This window comes from Prionailurus bengalensis, chromosome B1 (assembly GCF_016509475.1).
Source record: "Prionailurus bengalensis isolate Pbe53 chromosome B1, Fcat_Pben_1.1_paternal_pri, whole genome shotgun sequence".
NCBI lineage: Eukaryota > Metazoa > Chordata > Mammalia > Carnivora > Felidae > Prionailurus > Prionailurus bengalensis.
The window spans coordinates 40,609,350-40,630,300 of NC_057344.1; the positions used below are offsets into that span (position 1 = coordinate 40,609,350).

At 43.9% G+C, this 20,951-nt stretch overlaps 1 protein-coding gene and 1 long non-coding RNA gene across 3 annotated transcripts in view; one reads left to right on the forward strand and one right to left on the reverse strand.

Annotated features, from left to right (window-relative positions):
- The window catches only part of IKBKB (inhibitor of nuclear factor kappa B kinase subunit beta), a 75,348-nt gene that overhangs the window by 39,395 nt on the left and 15,002 nt on the right, over positions 1–20,951 (reverse strand). For both annotated transcript variants that reach the window (XM_043563098.1, XM_043563090.1), the window contains exons 3-5: positions 14,701–14,795; positions 13,426–13,543; positions 10,768–10,837 (exon numbers count right to left, since the gene is read on the reverse strand). In XM_043563098.1, coding sequence (XP_043419033.1) covers positions 10,768–10,837; positions 13,426–13,543; positions 14,701–14,795 — 283 coding nt within the window. The remainder of the gene's footprint in view (positions 1–10,767; positions 10,838–13,425; positions 13,544–14,700; positions 14,796–20,951) is intronic.
- Positions 4,670–7,528, forward strand: LOC122473003. Its single transcript, XR_006294577.1, has 2 exons — positions 4,670–4,765; positions 6,066–7,528. It is a non-coding gene; the product is annotated as an uncharacterized LOC122473003 (long non-coding RNA).

The following is a 20,951-nucleotide window of genomic DNA, read 5'->3' on the forward strand; positions in this document are numbered from 1 at the left end:
ATACAACATTTATTCTACATGGGTTTACTAATCAAATAAACTCATATTATCTATATGATAATATGATATGAATATATGTTATCTATATTATATCATCAATAGGAAAAATAATCGGATGATGGCTGTCTTTGTCTAATGTCTCATAAAGTCTCTGTGGGTAGTCTAAACAAAAGTGTATGCTTCTAAAAATTATTAAATATATTCATTCATACATTTGCCAACATGAAGAATGCTGGTTTAACATGCAGTTCACAACAGCTTACATCTCAGTTTTCCCTAGAAATTAGTTCCTAAGGGTGAAAAATTCTAAATAATATGCAGTAAAAGCTACTGGAAATAATAAGAGAAACATCTCTGTACACAAGGAAAGGAGCGTGTGTGTTTTCAGTAAGAGAAGCTATGAGGAACAGAGAGGCATTTTTGTTAAGGGAAAAGAAATATTTGTCCTTAAGTGAGGCTACTTCAGAATGGGAAAGTGGGAAAAACACAGGACAAAATATGAATGTAAAAAAGACCTAGAATGTTTGTAAAAAAGGAATATTGGGAAAGGAATTTTATGTGTGATCAAGTTGGCTAAGATTAAAATTAATTTATCTGAGGGGCGTCTGGGTGGCTCAGTCAGTTGAGCGTACATCTCTCTTGCTTTAGGCTCAGGTCATGATCTCATCATTGTGGGATTGAACCCCGTGTGTGCTAGGTGTGGAACCTGCTTAGGGTTTTCTCTCTCCCTCTCTCTCTCAAAAAAAAAAAAAATTATTTGAATAAAAAAGGAGTTTCAATATCAAAAATAAGATGGTACAAAATTTGAATTTGGTTTCTCTCTTTTAAAATGGCAAAGCTTTCTTGGACTACTGATCTAAATAAAGTCTTTCTGACCCTGAACTAACTAGAATTTTGCAGAGGGCTCCTGGAAGATCTCAAAAGATTTATTCTCTCTCTTTATACAAAAGGGTATGTAAAACTAATTGGGCTTATTTGTTATGTTAAATTATATGGGAAGCATTGTTATATGAGGCGTAATACTAAGCTTTCTTTATATTATATTTGTGTAGGTATGTAAGTGTTCCAGAAACTGTATGAAATTCCTGGATCTCTATGTTTCCTATAATAATGTTATCAATAATTCCAGTTATTATACTAAAATGTTGTATATCACAGAAATTACTCAATTCCCTTATCAAATAAACTCTCGTCATTTTTAAGTCTTCATCATTTGCAGAAAGTTACTGTTCTATTCTCCTACTCTGATGCTCTTATGGAAGTGTTTCTGCAGAAGTACTTCAAAGAGAATAGGTTTGTACTTGGGAAAGAACTTTGCCAAGTACAGGTTTCTGATAACTTTAAGATCATAAAATTGTCCTCAGTAAAAATTTCCCAAATTAATGGGAGAACTGGATTCAAGCAGAACAAACATTAATTAAATGGGATTGAATGACCTGAGGAGGAGGATTATGCCTTTTGGTTTGAAATACTGCTGGTTCCTGGATGTTTTGTTTTCCTTTCCAGATTTAAGGAAACCTTCTTTTTATTTTTTTAAAAATTTTTAAATGTTTATTTATTTTTGAGAGAGAGAGAGAGAGAGAGAGAGAGAGAGACAGAGTGTCAGCAGGGGAGGGGCAGGGAAAGGGGGAGACGCAGAATCTGAAGCAGTCTCCAGGCTCTGAGCTGTCAGCACAGAGCCCGACGCAGGGCTCAAACTCATGGACCATGAGATCATGACCTGAGCTAAAGTCAGACGCTTAACAGACTGAGCCACCCAGGCGCCCCTAAGGAAAGCTTCTAAGCTACGCCTGACTTACAGCAATTTTATAAAGCATACCTTTGTAACAAAGGTATGAATGAAACATCTACTTTTTCTCCTTACCTGGTCCCTCCAGAATCCAGAAACTCTTGAGTATTCTTTTCATGGTAATACAGCTAGGTATTTGATAAGTCCAATAAGACACTGTTCTCCTTGTAACAAGACACAGTTAAAAACTTGGGCTATATTATCGAGGCCTTGACTGAAATGTTACATTTAAGAGAGATGTGTGTAGACTCAGATATGGCCAGCAGTTTCCAAGGAACTGCTTGGAAAAATCACTGGGTACCTTGCTTATAAAAGGTTCCTAGCAGTCTTACCAGATGACTAAGAAAGGTCACTTACTGGCAGCCCCAGAAACCCCAGGATATTTAGGGGAAACTTGAGAAGAGAAAATTCACCTAAATTATAGGTACTGTAGGTAAAATCTGATGATAAATCCTTGGCTTGGCTTCCTGGCCTCAGAGATTGAAGAGTTCAATCTCATTCTTTATGAAGAGGTCCACAAAGCAGTCTTAAAAGGAGCTTATATGGCTAATCACTATTCTTGCTGCACTGCCATAAGTAATCAGGCCAAGTTTAACGCAAACACATTAGTTTCACTGTGATCATTTTTAATTTAAAAAATGGGGATAACTGTAGAGAGAAAAATTGTTCATACTTTTGTAGATACTAGATTCTAGTCCTGTTAATTTTCTTTGAGGTTTTGTTATATACCCATAAACTAGATTGGATCCTAAATTCATCTAGTTTCTTCAAATATTTGGCTATGATTCTCCAAACTAACATTTCTAATTTTCTTCCACCCTTCTAATTTGGAATCAATAAAGACAAAGACTGCCCTTCAGTTTCCTTGGAAGAGACTATACCAGGTCCTCCTCTCCCCGATGGCAGCCAGGCTCTCTGACCAGGAAGAGAAATAGCTAACACCAAGGTAGACTACTCCCACCCAAGTCACTAGAGCAAGACTTCATACTTTAAACATGAAATCCTTTCTTCCTCCTTTTCTGTCCTTTACTCTGGCATTGGCCTGGAAAGATAACACCATCATCTGTGTGTCCCACGCCATTGCTAAGGGGGTAATCCAACCTCCAAACAACTGTTGGATGTACCACAATGCTGGTGATTCTGTAACTCTGTCACAAACTTCTGATTTCCAATGTCCCAGTTTCTCTGAACAAACTCTGCTCCATCTATATTGCATCAGACTCTCTAACCCTGGGGGTCCATTTCCCATTCTCTGGTTAACAATCGCAGGGTACCCAGGGAACCTTGCATCCAGGCTCTACACAAAGAAAGGGACACAAGGCAAAGGTAACCAGAATAAAACCACCTGTGTGGTATACAGACCCTTAAATTTTACTGGCCTTCATTCCAGTCCTGTGCCAAGGATCCAAATGGGAATTACCAGGAAGCATTCACGATTCAGTACTAGTTCCCTTTGGCAGGTCCTTGCTTTCCTGGCTAGGAGTACATATGAGGCTATTATCAAGAAACTCTCCTTAACTCTTAAAGCAATAGCTGCTCAACAAAAGTCCTTAGACTCTCTGGGCAAAGTTGTTCCTGATAATAGGACAGTCCTTGATTATCTTTAAGCTGAGCAAGGTGTCTGTGCTACGGCCAACACTACTTACTGTGCCTGAATTAACACTTCAGGGAAGTTGATACTCAGCTACATAAAATCACTGAACTAAGCCACTTGACTTAAGAAAGTGACTCAACACGGTCTGTCTTTATTTGATTTTGATTGGGTTAGGTCTTGGGGGCCATGGTTTTGAAGCACACTCCAGACGTTGGGAATTACCCTGTGTGTAAAAATCATAGCAATCTCCCTAGCGTGCTGTATTTCCTCAAAAGTTGTAAATGCATGTTCACAGCCACTAATCATCAAGTGATTGCCCTAAGACTGGAATGTCAAAAAAGGAATGAGGAGAATTACTGACTGAAAAAAATGTGAACCTGAAGCCATGACCTGTGCATTCCACATAGACTCAGCAAAAAGAAGTCATGACCTATGAATAATCACAGAGCATCAGCAAAAGCTGTTAGAACTTCAGAGCAGTAGCTGGGAGTGGCACTGATGCCTTAAATTTTGATCACATCTCTCAGTTAAGCTCAAAGTCTGATCAAAAGGGAGGAACTGTAAAAAAGAGACAACAGGCCTAAAATGGAGTCAGTCACTTGTACTAAGCCCATGTCACAAAACTGAAATTTAAGGGGGGCATCTAACCTAACTGTAGCTTCAGCCTCTGCCAGGAAGGTAATCTTAGTCTGGAATTACCTGGTCTGCACTAATGAGGTAATCTGCCTGATGGGGCCCCTGCCATCCTCCAAAGAAAGGTGACCTTACCTGAAACAATCCACTCTTTGCTAGTGGCTTCCTTGTCCTGCCCCCTTCTGCCTATCAAAGTCTTTCATTTTGTGCAGCTCCTCAGAGAGCCTTTCTGTTTGCTAGATGGGGCGCTGCCCAATTCATGAATTGTTGAATAAAGCCAGTAAGATCCTTAAAATTTACTCAGTTGAGATTTCTTTTTTTAACATTTAACACTACTATGTGCCAGTCACTCTGGTGTACTGGACTTTCCAAACAAAACAGATTAGAAAGCCAAGTGTGAACATGTGGAAAAAGATTTAATCTGGCTGAAGGTTTCTCAGCTAAAATAGCCCCCCAGGAAGGTAGCGAGGCAGTCACACCAACTGCTGAGAGAAAAGTGCACAATCGTTCTCATTTGTTCGACAAGTGCTAATGAAGTGTCTTGTGCTTCCTAGGTTATTGTGGGAAATTTGACACCGAATCAAGGCATTTTCTTCACTCACTGCAGAGCCTGGTCAGCAGCCCCCAAAGCCAGAAGTCAGTCCTCAAGGTCAGCCACAGGCTGAGATCCAATAACAACAGCAGAGACACCAAGTACCAAGTGAGCGCAGGAGGCAGCAGGGGAGAGGAACGCCATGAGGAGAGCCACTGTGAGTGACGGGTCAGGGTGGGTCTAAAGCTGTGTCCCGAAAGACAGGAAGGCTTCGGGTCATTGGGCAGGTGCAGGAGCAGTGTTCTTTAGAATGCCCCCCTTTCGGAAGTGCCACCTGCAAAGGCTAGCAGGAGGGTTGAAAAGGGGGTTTTGAGAGCCACATACCTGCTAAGCTGGTGACAGTGGATTGAGAGAAATGTGAAGCAAAGAGGTTTAGCCTTGAAGGATTATGATGAAAGTGTCCTTTCAAAAGCATGAAAGATGGACGAGTAAGATGGGGCTAAGGAGGTCAGGTGAGGGATCATTGCAGTGATTTGTTATGACACTGAATTAGTGTGGGCAGTGGGAACAGAGAGGGAAAACAGGATATGTGGCATGAAGGAGGGCTGAAAGGCTCTGGAGCCTTTAAATGGGAGGGTATGGAGCAGGAAGAGGGCAGGTTCTAAGAGACAAGATTCAGAATTGGCACTCATGGCTAGGTTACTGACGGGAAAATGGGCTGGTGACACAGGAAAGGGATGCCAGGAAGGGATCTGGCTTGGGGAAGAAGTCTCGGATTTCCATTTGGTAATGATTTGCGGAGAAGTAAATAGACATGGGTATGGAGCTAAGGATAAGGCTCAGGGTTGGATACACAGACTTTGGAGAGAATATGGTTGATAAAGATGTGATGAGAACAGCCTGGCAAACAGAATATTAAAAAGCAGTAGGCAATCAGTTCAGGTGCAGAGAGAGACAGAGGGGATGGAGCAGGAATGAACAGAAAGCATCAAGACAAAGCTCTGGGGAAAGGAAATGCACTAGGGGAGAAGTGAGAGAAACGGGGCCATGCAGTCAGGCTGGGATGGAATGTCAAAGACATTCTGGGATGCCCATTCTGAAAACCTGCCCTCTGAATAATGAAAATAGAATATTTAGTTAGAAGGGAACTTAGAGATCACCAAGCCCAAACCCTTCATTTTAAGTTTGAGAAAATGTAAGCCCCGAAAGTTACCCAGTTTTCCACAGAGAAGAAATAAAAAGATAAATGGACCATAAGGTACTTGCCTGAGGTAACAGCTCTGAGAAAATGGAGAAGCCAGGACTAAAAGCCAGTTGTCTTCTCTTCTATTATTATTATGTTTATTTACGCTCCCCAACATACTTTATATACAAATGGTCTCAATTTCTGACATCGAGTAGTCCCCTTGTGTTATAAATCCACACAATCAGAGAAACACTAAATAAATTTTGATTCCTAGGATAAGTTCTCTTCCCTAAAGCCCTGTATTCTCTTTGAAATCCTCTCTGCTTTTTAGTGTTGAGGTACTGATGCCTATAAGGAGCAGCTCAAACAGGGACAGAGATGGTGACTCAGAGAATGAAGCACAGATGAAAATGGGGAGTGGGGTTCCTGAAGGTTCAGAGGACAAGATGGTCAGTCCCCACAGTAAACTGGCCATCTGGAAAATCAAGGAAGATCTACTCAGACTTAAGATCTGATGAGGCCATGGCGATCACACAACTGGCCCACCCAACTGGCCAGGGCACGGGCAGGTCCCCGCCTGACAGTGGAGACACGGGCGTCCAGAAAGTGTCAGTCTTTCCCTCAACCTTGAGCGCTCAGCAGTTTGCGCCTCTGCTGGCAGAAGGAAATACACTCCAATGTTTTCCAAAGGCTAATGAGCAAGAGTGTTTAAATAGACTCCACTTAGATATAACTTCCTTGAGCTATTTTAGGGTTACATTATACGGAAATCCAGATCATTTCCAGCTGCCTCTGCACCTGTCCCCAGATCCCTTACCAGCATAGGAGAAACTGTCTAATAGGTCTGTCTGGCCTTTGTGCTCACCAGGAAACTGCTCATTTTCTCCTATGTATTCTGCAGTATCTTCTGGGCCAACTTAAAGTTCACTGGAAAAATCCTTTCTATGTCTATCTATTACCATGATACAGCTCTGAGTGGGCATCTCTGTAAGGTTAGTGGCTCAGAAGAAGCTTGGTTAAAACAGGTTTAATCCAGAAAAGAAGGCCATGAATTCTGGACCCAGTGGTCAAGGGTGTGGCTCTACCACTTATCTAAAGTCAACCTGGCAGAGAACAGCAGTGGCAACTCCAACAAAGGGAACATGGGGCCAGCACTTGGAACAAACTGGAACAAAATATGCTCAGGAAATGTTTCAGAATACAAAAGAGTTATGTTATATGAGCTCCGGGAGATGCCTCTGAACTCTGGCTCAGTGACGAGATCCTTGCAAAAGAAATAAACTTGATGAATCTTGTACACAAATCAGAAACGGAAATGAAAGTAAAATACAAGCTTATCAACAACCACAACCACAACACAACCACAACATCAGGGGATGGGATTGCTCCAAAAGGTGACGGACACAGGAATAGGTCTGAAGATGAACCATGTCCAGGAAGGGAAGTCTCACAAGGCAACCCCCTGCCCGGCTCACCGGATCCCAAATAAGGGTGACTGAGGTTTTTCAAAAGGGATGCTATTAATCCAAATCCAGAGGGGGAAGGAAATGAGAAGGAAATGAATATTTGCTGACCGTACATTACGCGAGGAGCAGGAAACACTGTGCTGGCAGCTTCTTGTATATCATCTCATTTTGTCCTCATAACCATTCTAATGAGGTGAGTGACAGTCTCATTTTACAGCTAATAAAACAGATGTTCTTAAAAATTAGGTAACATGACTAAGGTCACAATGCCAATAAGTGTAAAGGCAGGTATTTGACCTGGGACTGTTAATAAAATGTGGACATCATCTTTTGTTTTGTTTTTTAAATAGGTCCTTACTCTTAAAAACTGAGAACAAACTGAGGGTTGATGGGTGATGGGTATTGAGGAGGGCACCTTTTGGGAGGAGCACTGGGTGTTGTATGGAAACCAATTTGACAATAAACTTCATATATTGAAAAAAAAACCCAGAGGGGCGCCTGGGTGGCGCAGTCGGTTAAGCGTCCGACTTCAGCCAGGTCACGATCTCGCGGTCCCTGAGTTCGAGCCCCGCGTCGGGCTCTGGGCTGATGGCTCAGAGCCTGGAGCCTGTTTCCGATTCTGTGTCTCCCTCTCTCTCTGCCCCTCCCCCGTTCATGCTCTGTCTCTCTCTGTCCCAAAAATAAATAAATGTTGAAAAAAAAAATTTTTTTTAAATTAAAAAAAAAAAAAAAGAAAAAAACCCCAGAAAATTATACATAAAAAAAATAAATTAAATTAATAAATAAATAAATAGGTCCTTAGTTATTTTAATTTCCTTTCCAATTTATTTCATTCATTTGACAAATATTTACAGAGAGGCTACTATATAGGATACCACTATTCTAGATGCTGGAGACACAGCAATGACTAAAATCTCTGCTTTCAAGAATTTCATCCTAGAGTATTAGTACTTCATAGCCTCATTATTTCCAATTTTGGGTCACAGAGAGGAAAGATAGGGAACCAGTGACCTAAAGAATTTTAATATACATCCGCCTATAGGAGGGCTGAATTGCATGCACAATCGGGAGTTTACCAATCTTCATTATTCTGACTTATGTATAACTTAAACACACACCCACAACTTCAATAGATAATATGAAAGCTATCACACAAGCCAATGGTAACGGCATACAAAATGTGCCCAGACCAAAGAATATGCAATCAGTAGATGCTTTATTAACATCACTACAGGAGCGCCTGGGTGGCTCAGTCGGTTGAGCGTCCGACTTCAGCCCGGGTCACGATCTCGCGGTCTGTGAGTTCGAGCCCCGCGTCAGGCTCTGGGCTGATGGCTCAGAGCCTGGAGCCTGCTTCCAATTCTGTGTCTCCCTCTCTCTCTGCCCCTCCCCTGTTCATGCTCTGTCTCTCTCTGTCTCAAGAATAAATAAACGTTAAAAAAAAAAAAAAAAGAATTATTAACATCACTACATCACTTAAGGAAGTAAAAGTTTTAGGAGGAAGTAGAAAGTTCTGTGTACTCTAGCCAAGAAGTTAAAGACTTTCTTCATAACTATTTGCTAATATAATCAGTGAAAGAAAAATATTTGAGAGGATAACACTTAAAAAAAAATGACTTAAAGCTTGGGGTACTCGGGTGGTTCAGTGGTTAAGCACTGGTCCCTTTTTTCTGCTCAGGTCACTATCCCAGGGTTGTGGGATCAAGCCCTGTGTCGAGCTCCACACGAAGCATGGAGCCTGCTTAAGATTCTCTCTCTCTCCCTCTGTCCCTCTCCCCTGCTCATGTGCTCTCTCTCCCTCTAAAAGAAATAAATTAATTTTAAAAAATGACTTAAAGCTCTAACCAGAGAGAAATAAAATAAGTTTCCCATTAAGAGCAAAAGAATATTCCTCAAACTACTAACCAGCCTTTAGCCCAACTCAACAGAATAAATTAATAATTTGGCCACTGGGGTAACAAGACAATCAAGTGTTGTCTAAGCAAAATGTCAAGAAAACAGGTGGGATTCTCAACTGATAGACTAGACCCTCTAGATAGACGGAGAGGGCCCTTCCAGTAGACTCACACAGGCCAACTCATGAAGGAATCAGTCTGGCTAGTGGTGGACGCCCACTCAAGTCAGATAAAACTGGTGCAATGTCAACTTGTCCCCACTGTGAACTCCATCCAAAGGACAAACACAGGATTCAGAGGGAGATGGAATTTTCTATGTCAGACTGTTTGGATCCTAACTTTATGTCATTGCTGGACTCTCCCCACCTTCATTTCCTTCTTTCCTACCCTCTATGAAGAGTGACAGAGGGTAAGGGAGAGGTGGACCCACACTAGGAAGGCAGAGTGTTTCAGAGACTAGAGGCTCACCTACCCTTCCAGGGAAAGAGTTAGAAAACACAGCTTTACAGACGTGGCAAAATCGTAGCAACAGGTGAATCCCGCTGAAAGGTATGTGGGTTTCACCGTACTACTCTTTCAACTTTTCTATATATTTGATATTTTTCTAAAAAAAAACAAAAAAAGTTTGAGTAAACGAAAAGATTAAGCATGTAGCTTCAGAGAGGCTGAGATGGAGAGGGTTGAAAAGTGGTATCAATGCCCATATCTAGGGGCAACTAGTCACTCAGTGACAAACTCTGGATAACTCTAAACTTTATAAATTATCAATCTGTACCAACAATCTTGGAAATTAAAAAAATAAAGAAAGAAAAAAAGGAGGCTTAGGGCCTGGCCTGCCTTCCTTTCTTTCCTTTCTTTTTCTTTCTTTCTTTCTTTCTTTCTTTCTTTCTTTCTTTCTCTCTCTCTCTCTCTCTCTCTCTCTCTTTCTTTCCTTTCTTTCTTTTTTAATGTTTATTTTGAGAGAGAGCGAGCAGGGGAGGGGCAGAGAGAAAGGGAGAGAGAATCCCAAGCAGCCTCCACGCATCAGTGCAAAGCCTGATGTGGGGCTTGAATTCACAAACCGCGAGATCATGACCTGAGCCGAAAACAAGAGTCAGACACTTAACCAACTGAGCCACCCAGGCATCCCTGATGTCTGTTTCCATAGGCTGGAACCATGTGCTGACCTAGAGCGGGCACCAGGGTCCAGGAGATAGTATCTGACCTCTGCAGTCTGAGGTCACTCTTCTCCCTGATCTACACTCTACACTCCCTCAGAGTGTAGCAGACACCCTCATCTGAGGACACTAACAATACCAAAGGATTGAACAAGAGCAGTTTTTCCTATGCTGTCAACGTGGAAGTGGAAAAATTAGTTGCCAAGGGATGAAATTCATTCAAATGACAACCTATTCTATTGCTGGCCTTTCCAGGAAAGCAGGGAGTGGAGCTTTTCAATGAGAAAGGAAATCTGTTATTCTATATACATCATCATTCACTTCATGACTTAGTCCGGAAGGAAGGGAAATCTATTTGAGTTCAGCGCCTGCCTGACTAGCCCCTTGGTGACAACCCCACCCTCTGTAAAGAACAGAGGACCAAAATATCTCCCCTCTGTGCTCTGCAAGAACTCACAGGGGCACCACACACCCTCCGTGGAGACCATGACCTGACTTCCAGGGCTGGGATTTACCAATGTCACTCAGCAAGGTGAGGATGGCTCCTTCCCGCAGGCCACAGCAGTTCTCAAACTGGTTCAGGTACTGTCAAGAAGTTGAAAAGAAGCATCAGAGTGAGCGGTCCCCTACCACCACCAAGTCCACAGTGTGTCTTCCCAGCTGAAGTCATGCGAGTGCTAACCCCAGCCCTGGGCTTTGAGGACCTAAGGCTGTCAAGACAGCCTGGGCAGCAGGTGGAGGAAGGAGGAAGCAGCAGTGCAACTCCCAGAAGTACTCCCGTGCTCATCAGTGAGGTGTCTGAGTCATTCTAAGATGAGAGATTTTTCTCACCTGAGCTGCAGTTCTGAAGGAGGCAGGCCAGAGGCCACACTTGGCGACAATGGGACCACTACTCCCCAGAGTCCCACAGAGGACAGGGTGGAGGCGCTCACTGAAAACCACCCTCTGACCATTTCCTCCAACGTGGCCTTGCCAGCGGGATGATGGTGGTGGTGGGGAATATTTAATGAGCACTTACGACATGCCCAGGACCTGGCTAACCTCTGCACAGATTAGCTTAGTAAAGCTTTACCTACATGGTCTTATTTCATCCTCCCACTGCCACTGAGGTGAGTACCTCACAGGTGAGGAGCCTGAGACTGGAGGGGTTCAGTGATCTGTCTGTTCACATAGCCATTCCAGGGGCAGTGCTAGAATATAGAGCCATGTCTATCTGAGGCCCAAGCCCAAACACTTGTCCTCTCTGCCCTCCTGGCCCTGGCTCAATATGCTGCTGGCAGCTGGCCTCGATTGAAGACAGCAGAGAAAATAACTTCCCACTCAAGGATCAAAGTTATTAACTAGCATTTATATCCAAGAACATCCAAGAGTCTGTTGCCTGAGCTGGGCATACACACTTCAGTCTTCTAATCAGTTCCTGCTTCCACATTTGCTCATGTGCTGGCCAAGCTCGCCTTTCTGTGCCCAGGGCAGTAGGTTTTGAACTCTTGAGAGGAGGGAAAGATAGGCTACCTCATTTGGAGAACAGAGAGAACAGAGATCCCAGGCCCTTTGGGCAGCAGCGCCCTCCCTGCGCATCCCCCTAGGAGGGAGCAGCATGGACAAAGGCCCCTCAGAGTGCAAGGGCTTCCTGCCTCCCACAGATCATCTCGTGCCCCACGCCAGGTCATTTACACTGAAGTGCGTCATCTTCTTCCATGGCTAACTGGCTCTTTGCTGCCTACACGATCAAGTCTCAAGTTCTCTGCTGGGCTTCAGAGCCCTCCATAATCTGGTCACATCTCACCAACCCCCCTCCCCCTGCTCTCTAAGGACCATCCACTCAACTGTAACAACATGACTCTATCCCTATTTTAAATAACTCATTTAGTAATCGGATGATTGTCAAAGGTTACGAAAATAAAGAGGAAAATCGAAGCATTGTCAAATTCCCCATTTCTCATCCGTTATCAGTTCCCTGCTTGTAGGTCATGCCAATGACTGTTCACATCCTGCTCTCACACTCCCAGGATCTGCCCACCTCCCATGGCAGGAGAAAGCCACTTGAGCAGATCAACACTCATGGAAAGTTTCCTTCACAAAAAGAAGGCGGAAGGGGTCAGAAAAGTAATGAGAACAGCCCATGATGCTGGGTCCAGGAAACTGCCATGTCAAGATAGAAGAAATGCCTGGGTATCCTGCCTACCTCCCCCCTCCCCCGCAACCTGTTACAATATAATAGCCCTTTTTCTAGAGTGAAAAGTTAGGGGAGAAGTACACTAACAGAGCGATCTCTTTTTTAGCACAAAAACAACTCTGTTGTCCAGAGCTTTTATTTTTCCTCACACTATGTAGCATCATTTGGTTTCACAGATGGAGAGGTGGCCCACAGTGGGGCTCCCGCAGACTGTGACCAAAGAAGCTCTGCCACTGCAGCCATGTGAGGCCTGGTCATCGGCCTCAACATTCTGGGCCATGACATCCATCCTTCACATGGGAATCATAGTTTTACCAACATCACAGGTCTGCTGAAAATCAAACAAGGCAAGATATAAAAGTAGGTGGTGTTTCAGACAATGCTGGGGCGGTGGGCAGACACGACCGTCCCTGAGACAAGGGGCTGCCGTCAGCCACCCTGAAGTGTACGTCCTAGCAAAGAGAAGTTAATGTGCTAGAGGAACAAATGCCCAGAAGATGAGTCAGTGGTGGCTCTGGGGTTTCATCCCAGTCCCCTGATTACTAAGCCAGCCCCTTCCTGTTCTACTCTGTGACCCTGTGTGCAGTGCCACCACATCAGTAGGAGAAAATCCCTCCTAATAAGGACAGCGGTGACACTGACACTAAAGGACTGCAGTGGCTCTGACATGCCTAGGGAAGAAAAGTTTGTTTTGGAACTTGTCCAGTCCTTCCCCATCCTCAAAACCTGGTGATCTTTTCCTTGTCATTTTAGTAATCACTGTGCAGGACATACAGCAAGCCCTTCCCTGCCTTTCTCGTAAGAGCTTCTGATTCAGTCTCTTGATTCACATCACACGCTTTTCACCCCACCCTGAGCATGGATGAGGGGGATCTGAGAAGGGAAAGCAAGCCAGAGTCACCGTGACTGCCTGAGCTTCCTGGTGATAAAAGGGGTGAAAGGCCTCTCCACCACTCCCTGCCCAGACAGGCTGTGTCCCGCCACCCTGAAGTCTCACCTTTCGGAGATCTCCTCCTTGGCAGTACTCCATGGCCAGCAGAGGCAAGTCATTGGGAGCCAAGTTCTGCATCCCCTCGGGGACATCCCGGGCAGCTACCACATTGGGGTGGTTCAGCCTAGGAAGGAGAAACCAGTGAGGGAGACACCCAGACTTCGGGCTCAAACCCATTCCCCACTCTGTCCATGTATCAGCAAAGCTTTACAACAAAGGCTTGGACTGGCTGAGGGCCCTCAGGAATTAGCAGGAGGATAGAAGTCAGGAACTGGCTATTCACCTTGGTGCCCGGTCAGTTAGTATCTACCCAGCTCTACTTTCAGCACCACGAGTGCAAGGACTGTGAGTGCAGCATGTGCAACTGAATTTTCTTTAGAGTGCCCCATATCAAGTCCTCACTGTACTTCAAAACTGCTTCTAAAAACAGAGAAGGTAGAGGGACTTCCAATCTCATGCCATTCCAGTGGGGATGGGGTGTGTGTGTGTGTGTGTGTGTGTGTGTGTAAACAAGGTGATGCCTCCCCTTCTTAAGAGGTTCATGGAGGGAGCACCTGTTTGAGGTCTTGCAAAATGACTGGGTTGCGAGTATACCTCAACACTTACCTAAACCCCTCACTACCTGGGAGGACAACAACCATCCCGGGACTGACAGACAGCCCCTGTCTCCACACTAGAGGAAGAAGTATTGGTGATTGTTTTACAATGGTGGAGAGTCACACACCATCTTGGAATTGGAAATATAAGGGGGAAAAAGCATCTTTGCTGACAAAGGAAAATTCACTGTAACTGCTATTTTAAATTATTTAATATAACAAATAAAACTGACCAGGGGCGCCTGGGTGCCTCAATCAGATAAGTGTCCAACTCAGCTCAGGTCATGATCTTGCAGTTTGTGAGTTCGAGCCCCACATCAGGCTCTGCACTGACAGCTCAGAACCTGGAGTGCGCTTCTCATTCTCTGTCTCCCTCCCTCCCTCTCTCTCTGCCCCTCCCCTGCTTGGGCTCTCTCAAAACTGAATATTACAAAAAAAAGAAAAAAAAATTAAAGAAGAAACAACTGACTAAAAGCACCTAGCAGCCACTCCTCTAGAAGTCATCTGTTATCCTAACTGAGGGACTGAGATTTATGACTCTTTTCCAGAGGCAGCAGGTGCGGCTGTTGCTCCAGAGGGCTCTCTCCAGATGTCACTTCAATGCCCCAGGGCTCCTCAGCTCCTGCAGTCTCTTGGTCCCCCTACAATGATGGCCCTACCTTGGCTTGGTGCACTAGGCCCTCACCTTCTCATGATCTGGATCTCCAGGCACCACCGCTCTCGATTCCGGGGGCTGAGCTCCTGCCGGCACTGCTTGATAGCAATCTGCTCACCTGTTTCCTGCAGAGAGAATGTGCACAGGGACAAGATTAGCAGCACTAACATCCAAGCTCACCCACAAAGCCATGAGTCAATCTAAATTTGTCTCCTTAGGGCCCAAAGCACGGATCACATCACCTCTGGGATCCCGGGGCCCACTTTGAGTATCCACTGATAGATGTCCCCAAGTCACTTGCCAGCCTGTTAGGCTGGCCTCCATACTTCCACCTCTCCCATGTTTCTCTCTCATTTCTACCCATCCAGAGTCTAAACCAAGGCCTTGTTTGGTTCCCAACTCCTCCATGAAACCTCTGCTGGCCATTCCTGCCGAAGAGATTTCTTTCTCACTCCTCTGAGCCCCAAATGCTAGATGGAACCATATGAAATTGCTAGTATTGACCATTTTGACCTACACAAATGGCATTTCCATATGATTCAACCTACCAGTTAATGCCACACTGCCGTTCTATTTCATGCAAGACTTTTGTGTCTCCAGGGGTGCCTAGGTGGCTCAGTGGGTTAAGCGCCAACTTTGGCTGAGGTCATGATCTCATGGTTTGTGAGTTCAAGCCCCCACGTCGGGCTCTGTGCTGACAGTTCAGAGCCTGGAGCCTGCTTTGGATTCTGTGTCTCCCTCTCTCTCTGCCCCTCCCTTGCTTGAGCTCTGTCTCTATCTCTCTCTCAAAAATAAAATAAACATTAAAAAAAATTAAAAATAAAAAAGTCTTGTCTCTCCAGAGAAAAGGCAAGCCTAGCATAGTAGCTGGAACGCAGGATGATTCAATTCAGCATTTACTAACTCTGTGACCTTGGGCAGAGTACCTGGTCTGACTCAGTTTCTTCATCTGTAAAATGACAATACCTATGTCCACCTTTCAGGGCTATCATGAAGCTGAGCACCTAGCAGTGCCCAGCCCTTAGCAGGTGTTCAATAACATTACGAGGAGCAGACCTGTGTCTCTTATAAGTGCTCCTGGCATTTAAAATCCTCTGAACCTTGGCTCTACCCTGCCCTTCCCAGCCACTCTCCCAAGAGTGCTCCACCCGAGGTATCTGACACTGTAGCTGGATTAGACCACCTATCCAATTCTGTGCTTTTCTAGTCTATGTTCTTGCTCATGTGGGTGCCCAGGCACGATACAAGCCCACCTCAAGGGGCTCTTACCCGGCTCTCCAAACACGCAATTCCTTCACTGCACATACCAACCAAAGACTTATTTTCTGTAGAGTCATAGGGTTATTTTCTCTTTGTTAATTTATAGGCTTCTCCATCTTCATGCACTTTAACCTCTTCCAGGGAACTAGGACAATGCCCTCAGCTGGGGGGTTGTGAATGGAAAAGAAGGTAATCAATAAAATGTTTTTGAATAATTAACTGACTGCCGGAGTCCTAAGGATTAACTCATCCCTTTTCCTTGGTGCTCTAGGCAGCACCAAGGAGCCCCAGGGGACAACCTGAAAGGGGAGGCTAACCGGCTGACAGCAGCAGGGACAGCGGCTCTGGCCTCGGGTGCTCTCACCACCACAGGGGGGTCACCACTATACTGCTGTCACCTCCTCAGGCTGATATGGAGGCCTCCAGGATAGCTGAGGGACAGCAGGTGCCTCTGGCTATGCCCTTGGTGGCACCAGCCTGAAAGCTGGTCCCGATGTCAGTGAGCAAGCTGACTTACACCAGTATCCTGTGTGTTCTGTGTACCTGCAGGGAGAACCTCCCCAACAGCCTTAAGTACTGGGGGAGAGCCACAGCCTGCATGATGGCTACAGGAAATCCCTCAACAAAAAAGATTTTAGAACGGTAGCAAAATTCTACTATTTGCCCAACTGAAGGATATTCTAGAGGCCCTGACAGTCCATTTTGTCAGTTTTGCCATTTTATGAAAATGCATATTGAAAAGAACCATAATTCTTGTAAGTGCAGTGATTCATATGACACTGAATGGGACTTAAGACACATGGAAAACTGTAGCAACATCTCCTGGTGTGCACGTGGCTGTCCTTAGGGCAGCAGAACTGCATCGTGGCCACACATTTACCAAACTGGCAATGACCCTGGTGGGAACACAGGCCCACCCAGTAAGAAAACGAAAAATGGAAGTCTCCAAACATGAGCAGAAATTGTTTAACCAAACCACTGAATCACTGATCATTAGATTAATCCCTAAAAGGGATTCAGAAATAAGGTTGAAGCGTCTTCTGACTACAACACCTCCACAATACTCTCTGAAGTTGTTTCTGTCAAATGCCACTACTGCTGTGGTTAAGCTGTGTGTTGTGCAGTTACCTCACCTGCCTAGTTTTTTTTTTTTTTTTTTTAACAGCGCTATTGAAATATAATTGACATACCACACAATTCATCCATTTAAAGTATGCAGTGTAACAGTTTGGGGTATGGTCAGAGTAGTACAACTAAAACCACAATCAATTTCATCCCCCAAGGAAATCTTATACCCATGAGCAGTCACTCTCCATTTTCCCCCAGCCCTTTGAGCAAGTACAACCACAAATCTACCTTTTATCTCTATAGATTTGCTTGCTCTGAACATTTCATATAAATGGTATCACACAATACGTGGTCTTTTGTGATGGCTTCTTTCACTTTGCAACAACAAACACTCCTTGGTGCCGCCCATGGTAGCAGACATGGATAACCAGATTCTGCCGTATTATTCACACGTTGCTATTAGACCCTGATCTTTGGTCTAGATCCTGAGGTACTCTGAAGAAGAGCTCACCTCTTTGAAAACTAGTAAATCCTATTGTTACTGAACAAATTAGTACAGTTGTACAAGTGCACTTGGGTAGAAATCCATATAATACTTTTCATTAGTTAGGGAACATGTGAAAATTCCATTTCTTCAATCAATGTACAGACTGTATTATATCTCACAAAATGTTATACTCTCTACATCATGAACTTCCCGGTTTCTCTGTCTGTTCTCAAACTGATTTCAATTTATTTTCAAGTGTCACTTCCCCTTAGCATGGAGACTCAAACATTTTTGCCCAGTTCTACAGTAACTTCATCAACAGAAGTGCTGACATGCCATTAGAGATGCTTGATTCTGGTGACGTGGGATCCCCATGGAAACTGAGAGTGGAATGCACCCCAGTTCTACAAATGATGGGCCAAATGTAAAACAAGGGAATAATGCTGAGGGAGTCCATTTAGCACGTAATGTTTTGATGGACAGTCTGATAAGTAACAGTTTAGTAGAAGATTTGCAATTCATGGTTTGTTACCACAGAATGACTCAGAGTTTTAAATCAAGATATTTAAGGGAAGGGGCCAACATGGTGGAGAAGTAGGGGGATCCGAAGTTCCCTTGTCTGTCAAAAAAAGCAGTGTTGAGGCCAAAGGACTTTGAACTTCAAGAGTCCGGGTGGTGAAGTGACAGAGACGCTTCCAGGGACCCACTGGGACAACCTACCAGGCCATACGTGCGTGATTGTGAACTGGGAGAGATAAAATGAACAGAGGAGAGGGATCTCCTCCTGCAGAGAGACAAAGGGAAAAGAAAGAGAGGCTGGGGAAGCATAGGATTATATCTGGACAAGAGAAAACCATGGACCGGGATAGAGAGAGCCCTAACTGCAGGGCTTTCACTGGATGGGATGGGCTGCCCTGTTCGTGCGCCTAGGGGAGGAGGGGAGCCAGCCCCAGGCTTGGATAACTAGTTCAGAGTGCAGTCCGCAGTGGGAGAAAGCAATCCCCTCCCTAGAGTGCTGTGGGAAGTATATATCTGCTCAAAGGAGCAGCACTTCCCCCAAACTGGGGTGGATGGAATGGGAACCTTAAAGACATTGGGGTTTAAGCCAGGGAGTCATGGAGGTCGGTGGAGCAGGACAAACTGCCTCGTTTGCACCCCTGGCACAGTGAGGACGGCTCGAACAGAGTGCTTTGGGATACCAGGTCCGGGTAGGAGACATTGGGGTATCCCATTTTTCTCTCCACCACCACCACCAAGGCAGGGCTTCAGGGATTGGACAGCGGGACGGCAGTGGAGGCAGGATTCACCTACACCAAACCACACCCCTCCACAATGGGTAACTGCGTATCTACTGGAGATAGATGCTGTGGAACCAGATGGACCCCTCCTCCAGGCCAGCGCTGTTGCATTGCCTAGTTTAATTCTTGCACAATTCTTATTATATAGATATATTCTTCTTTCCTTTTCTCCTTCTTATCTCTTCCCTCCTCTAGTCTGGTTACTTTGGTTGTTGGTTTGTTTAAGCAGACATACTTAATCCATTCTCTTGATACATGTTCTACACCTCCTTCTTTATTTTCCTTTCTCTCACTCTGGATTAAGCCGTATAGTTTCTGTCTGGTCAATTTTTATTTTATTTTATTTTTCCCCTGCCCCTGTCATTTCTCTCTTTGTATAGAATAAGACCTCTTTCATCAGCAACACCTCCACCCTGCTGTTTACTTGTAGCTGGTGTTTCTGTGTTTTTGTTTGTTTGTGTGTTTGCTTGTTTTTGTTCTGTTTTTGTTTATTTGTTTTCCTTTCCAGGGCTACTTCAATGAACAAATCAAAGCACACCTGGTGGAGGGTCCAAAACATCACTAGGAGTAGGGTGATAAAGTAACCAAAGTCACAACAACAGAGGGCAAGTAACACTTTCAAAAAACACCTCCTGAAGGGCCAGGCCCTGGACAGTGTATGACCCCTCTTTAATAAAGTAGTGCTCACAGGTGCAGGACACATAACAAGCTTTTAAAACTTATAAGGGACAGAAAACTAGTCAAAATGACAAAACGGAAGAATTCTCCTCAAAAGAAATTCCAGGAAGAAATGACAGCTAAAGAACTGATCAAAACAGATATAAACAATACAACTGAACAAGAATTTAGAATACTAGTCATAAGATTAATCGCTGGGCTTGAAAAAAGCATAGAAGACAGCAAAAATCTATTGCTGCAGAGATTGAGGAACTAAGAAATAGTCATGATGAATTTGAAAATGCTATAAATGAGGTGCAAAATAAACTAGAGGTGGTGACAGTGAGGACTGAAGAGGCAGAGGGGAGATTAAGTGTAATAGAAGATAAAATTATGTAAAAAGATGAAGCTGAGAAAAAGAGAGATAAAAAATTCTGGACCACAAGGAGAGAATTAGAGAACTGAGTGATTCAATGAAATGGAACAATATCCATATCATGGGAGTGCCAGAAGAAGTGAGAGAAAAGGGATGAAGGTGTACTTGAACAAATCATAGATGAGAACTCCCCCAATTTGGGGAAGGAAACAGACATTGATATCCAGGAGGCACAAAGAACTCTCTTCAGACATAACTGAATTGATCTTCTACATGACATATCATAGTGAAACTGACAAAATACAAAGAGAAAGAGAGAATTTTGAAAGTAGCTTAGGGATAAACAGACCTTAACCTACAAGGGTAGACACATAAGGGGAGTAGCAGACCTATCTACTGAAAACTGACAGGCCAGGAGAGGCAGGAAATTTTCAATGTGCTGAATAGGACAAACATGCAGCCAAGAATCCTTTATCCAGCAAGCCTATCATTCAGAATAGAAGGAAGGATGAAGGTTTCCCAGACAAACAAAAATTGAAGGAATTCATCACCACTAAATCAGCCCTACAAGAGATCCTAAGGGGGACTCTATGAATGGAATGTTGCAAAGATCACAAAGGACCAGGGACATCACTACAAGCATAAAACCTACAGATAACACAATGACTCTTAATCCATATCTTTCAATAATAACACTGAATGTAAATGGACTAAATGTTCTAATCAAAAGACAGAGGGTATCAGAATAGATTTAAAAAACAAAACAAAAAAAAAAACAAAAACAAAAACAAGACCCATCTATTTGCTGTCTACAAGAGACCCATTTTAGACCTGAGGACACCTTCAGATTGAAAGTGAGGGGATGGAGAACCAACTATCATGCTACTGGAAGTCAAAAGAAAGGTGGAATAGCCACTTATGTAAGACAAACTAGATTTTAAACTAAAGATTTTAAACAAGAGATGAAGGACATTATATCATAATTACAGGGTCTATCCATCAAGAAAAGCTAACAATTATAAATGTTTATACACCGTATTTGGAAGAACCAAAATATATAAAACAATCACAAACATAAGCAATCTTATTGGTAAGAATGTGGTAATTGCAGGCAAATTTAATACTCCATGTACAA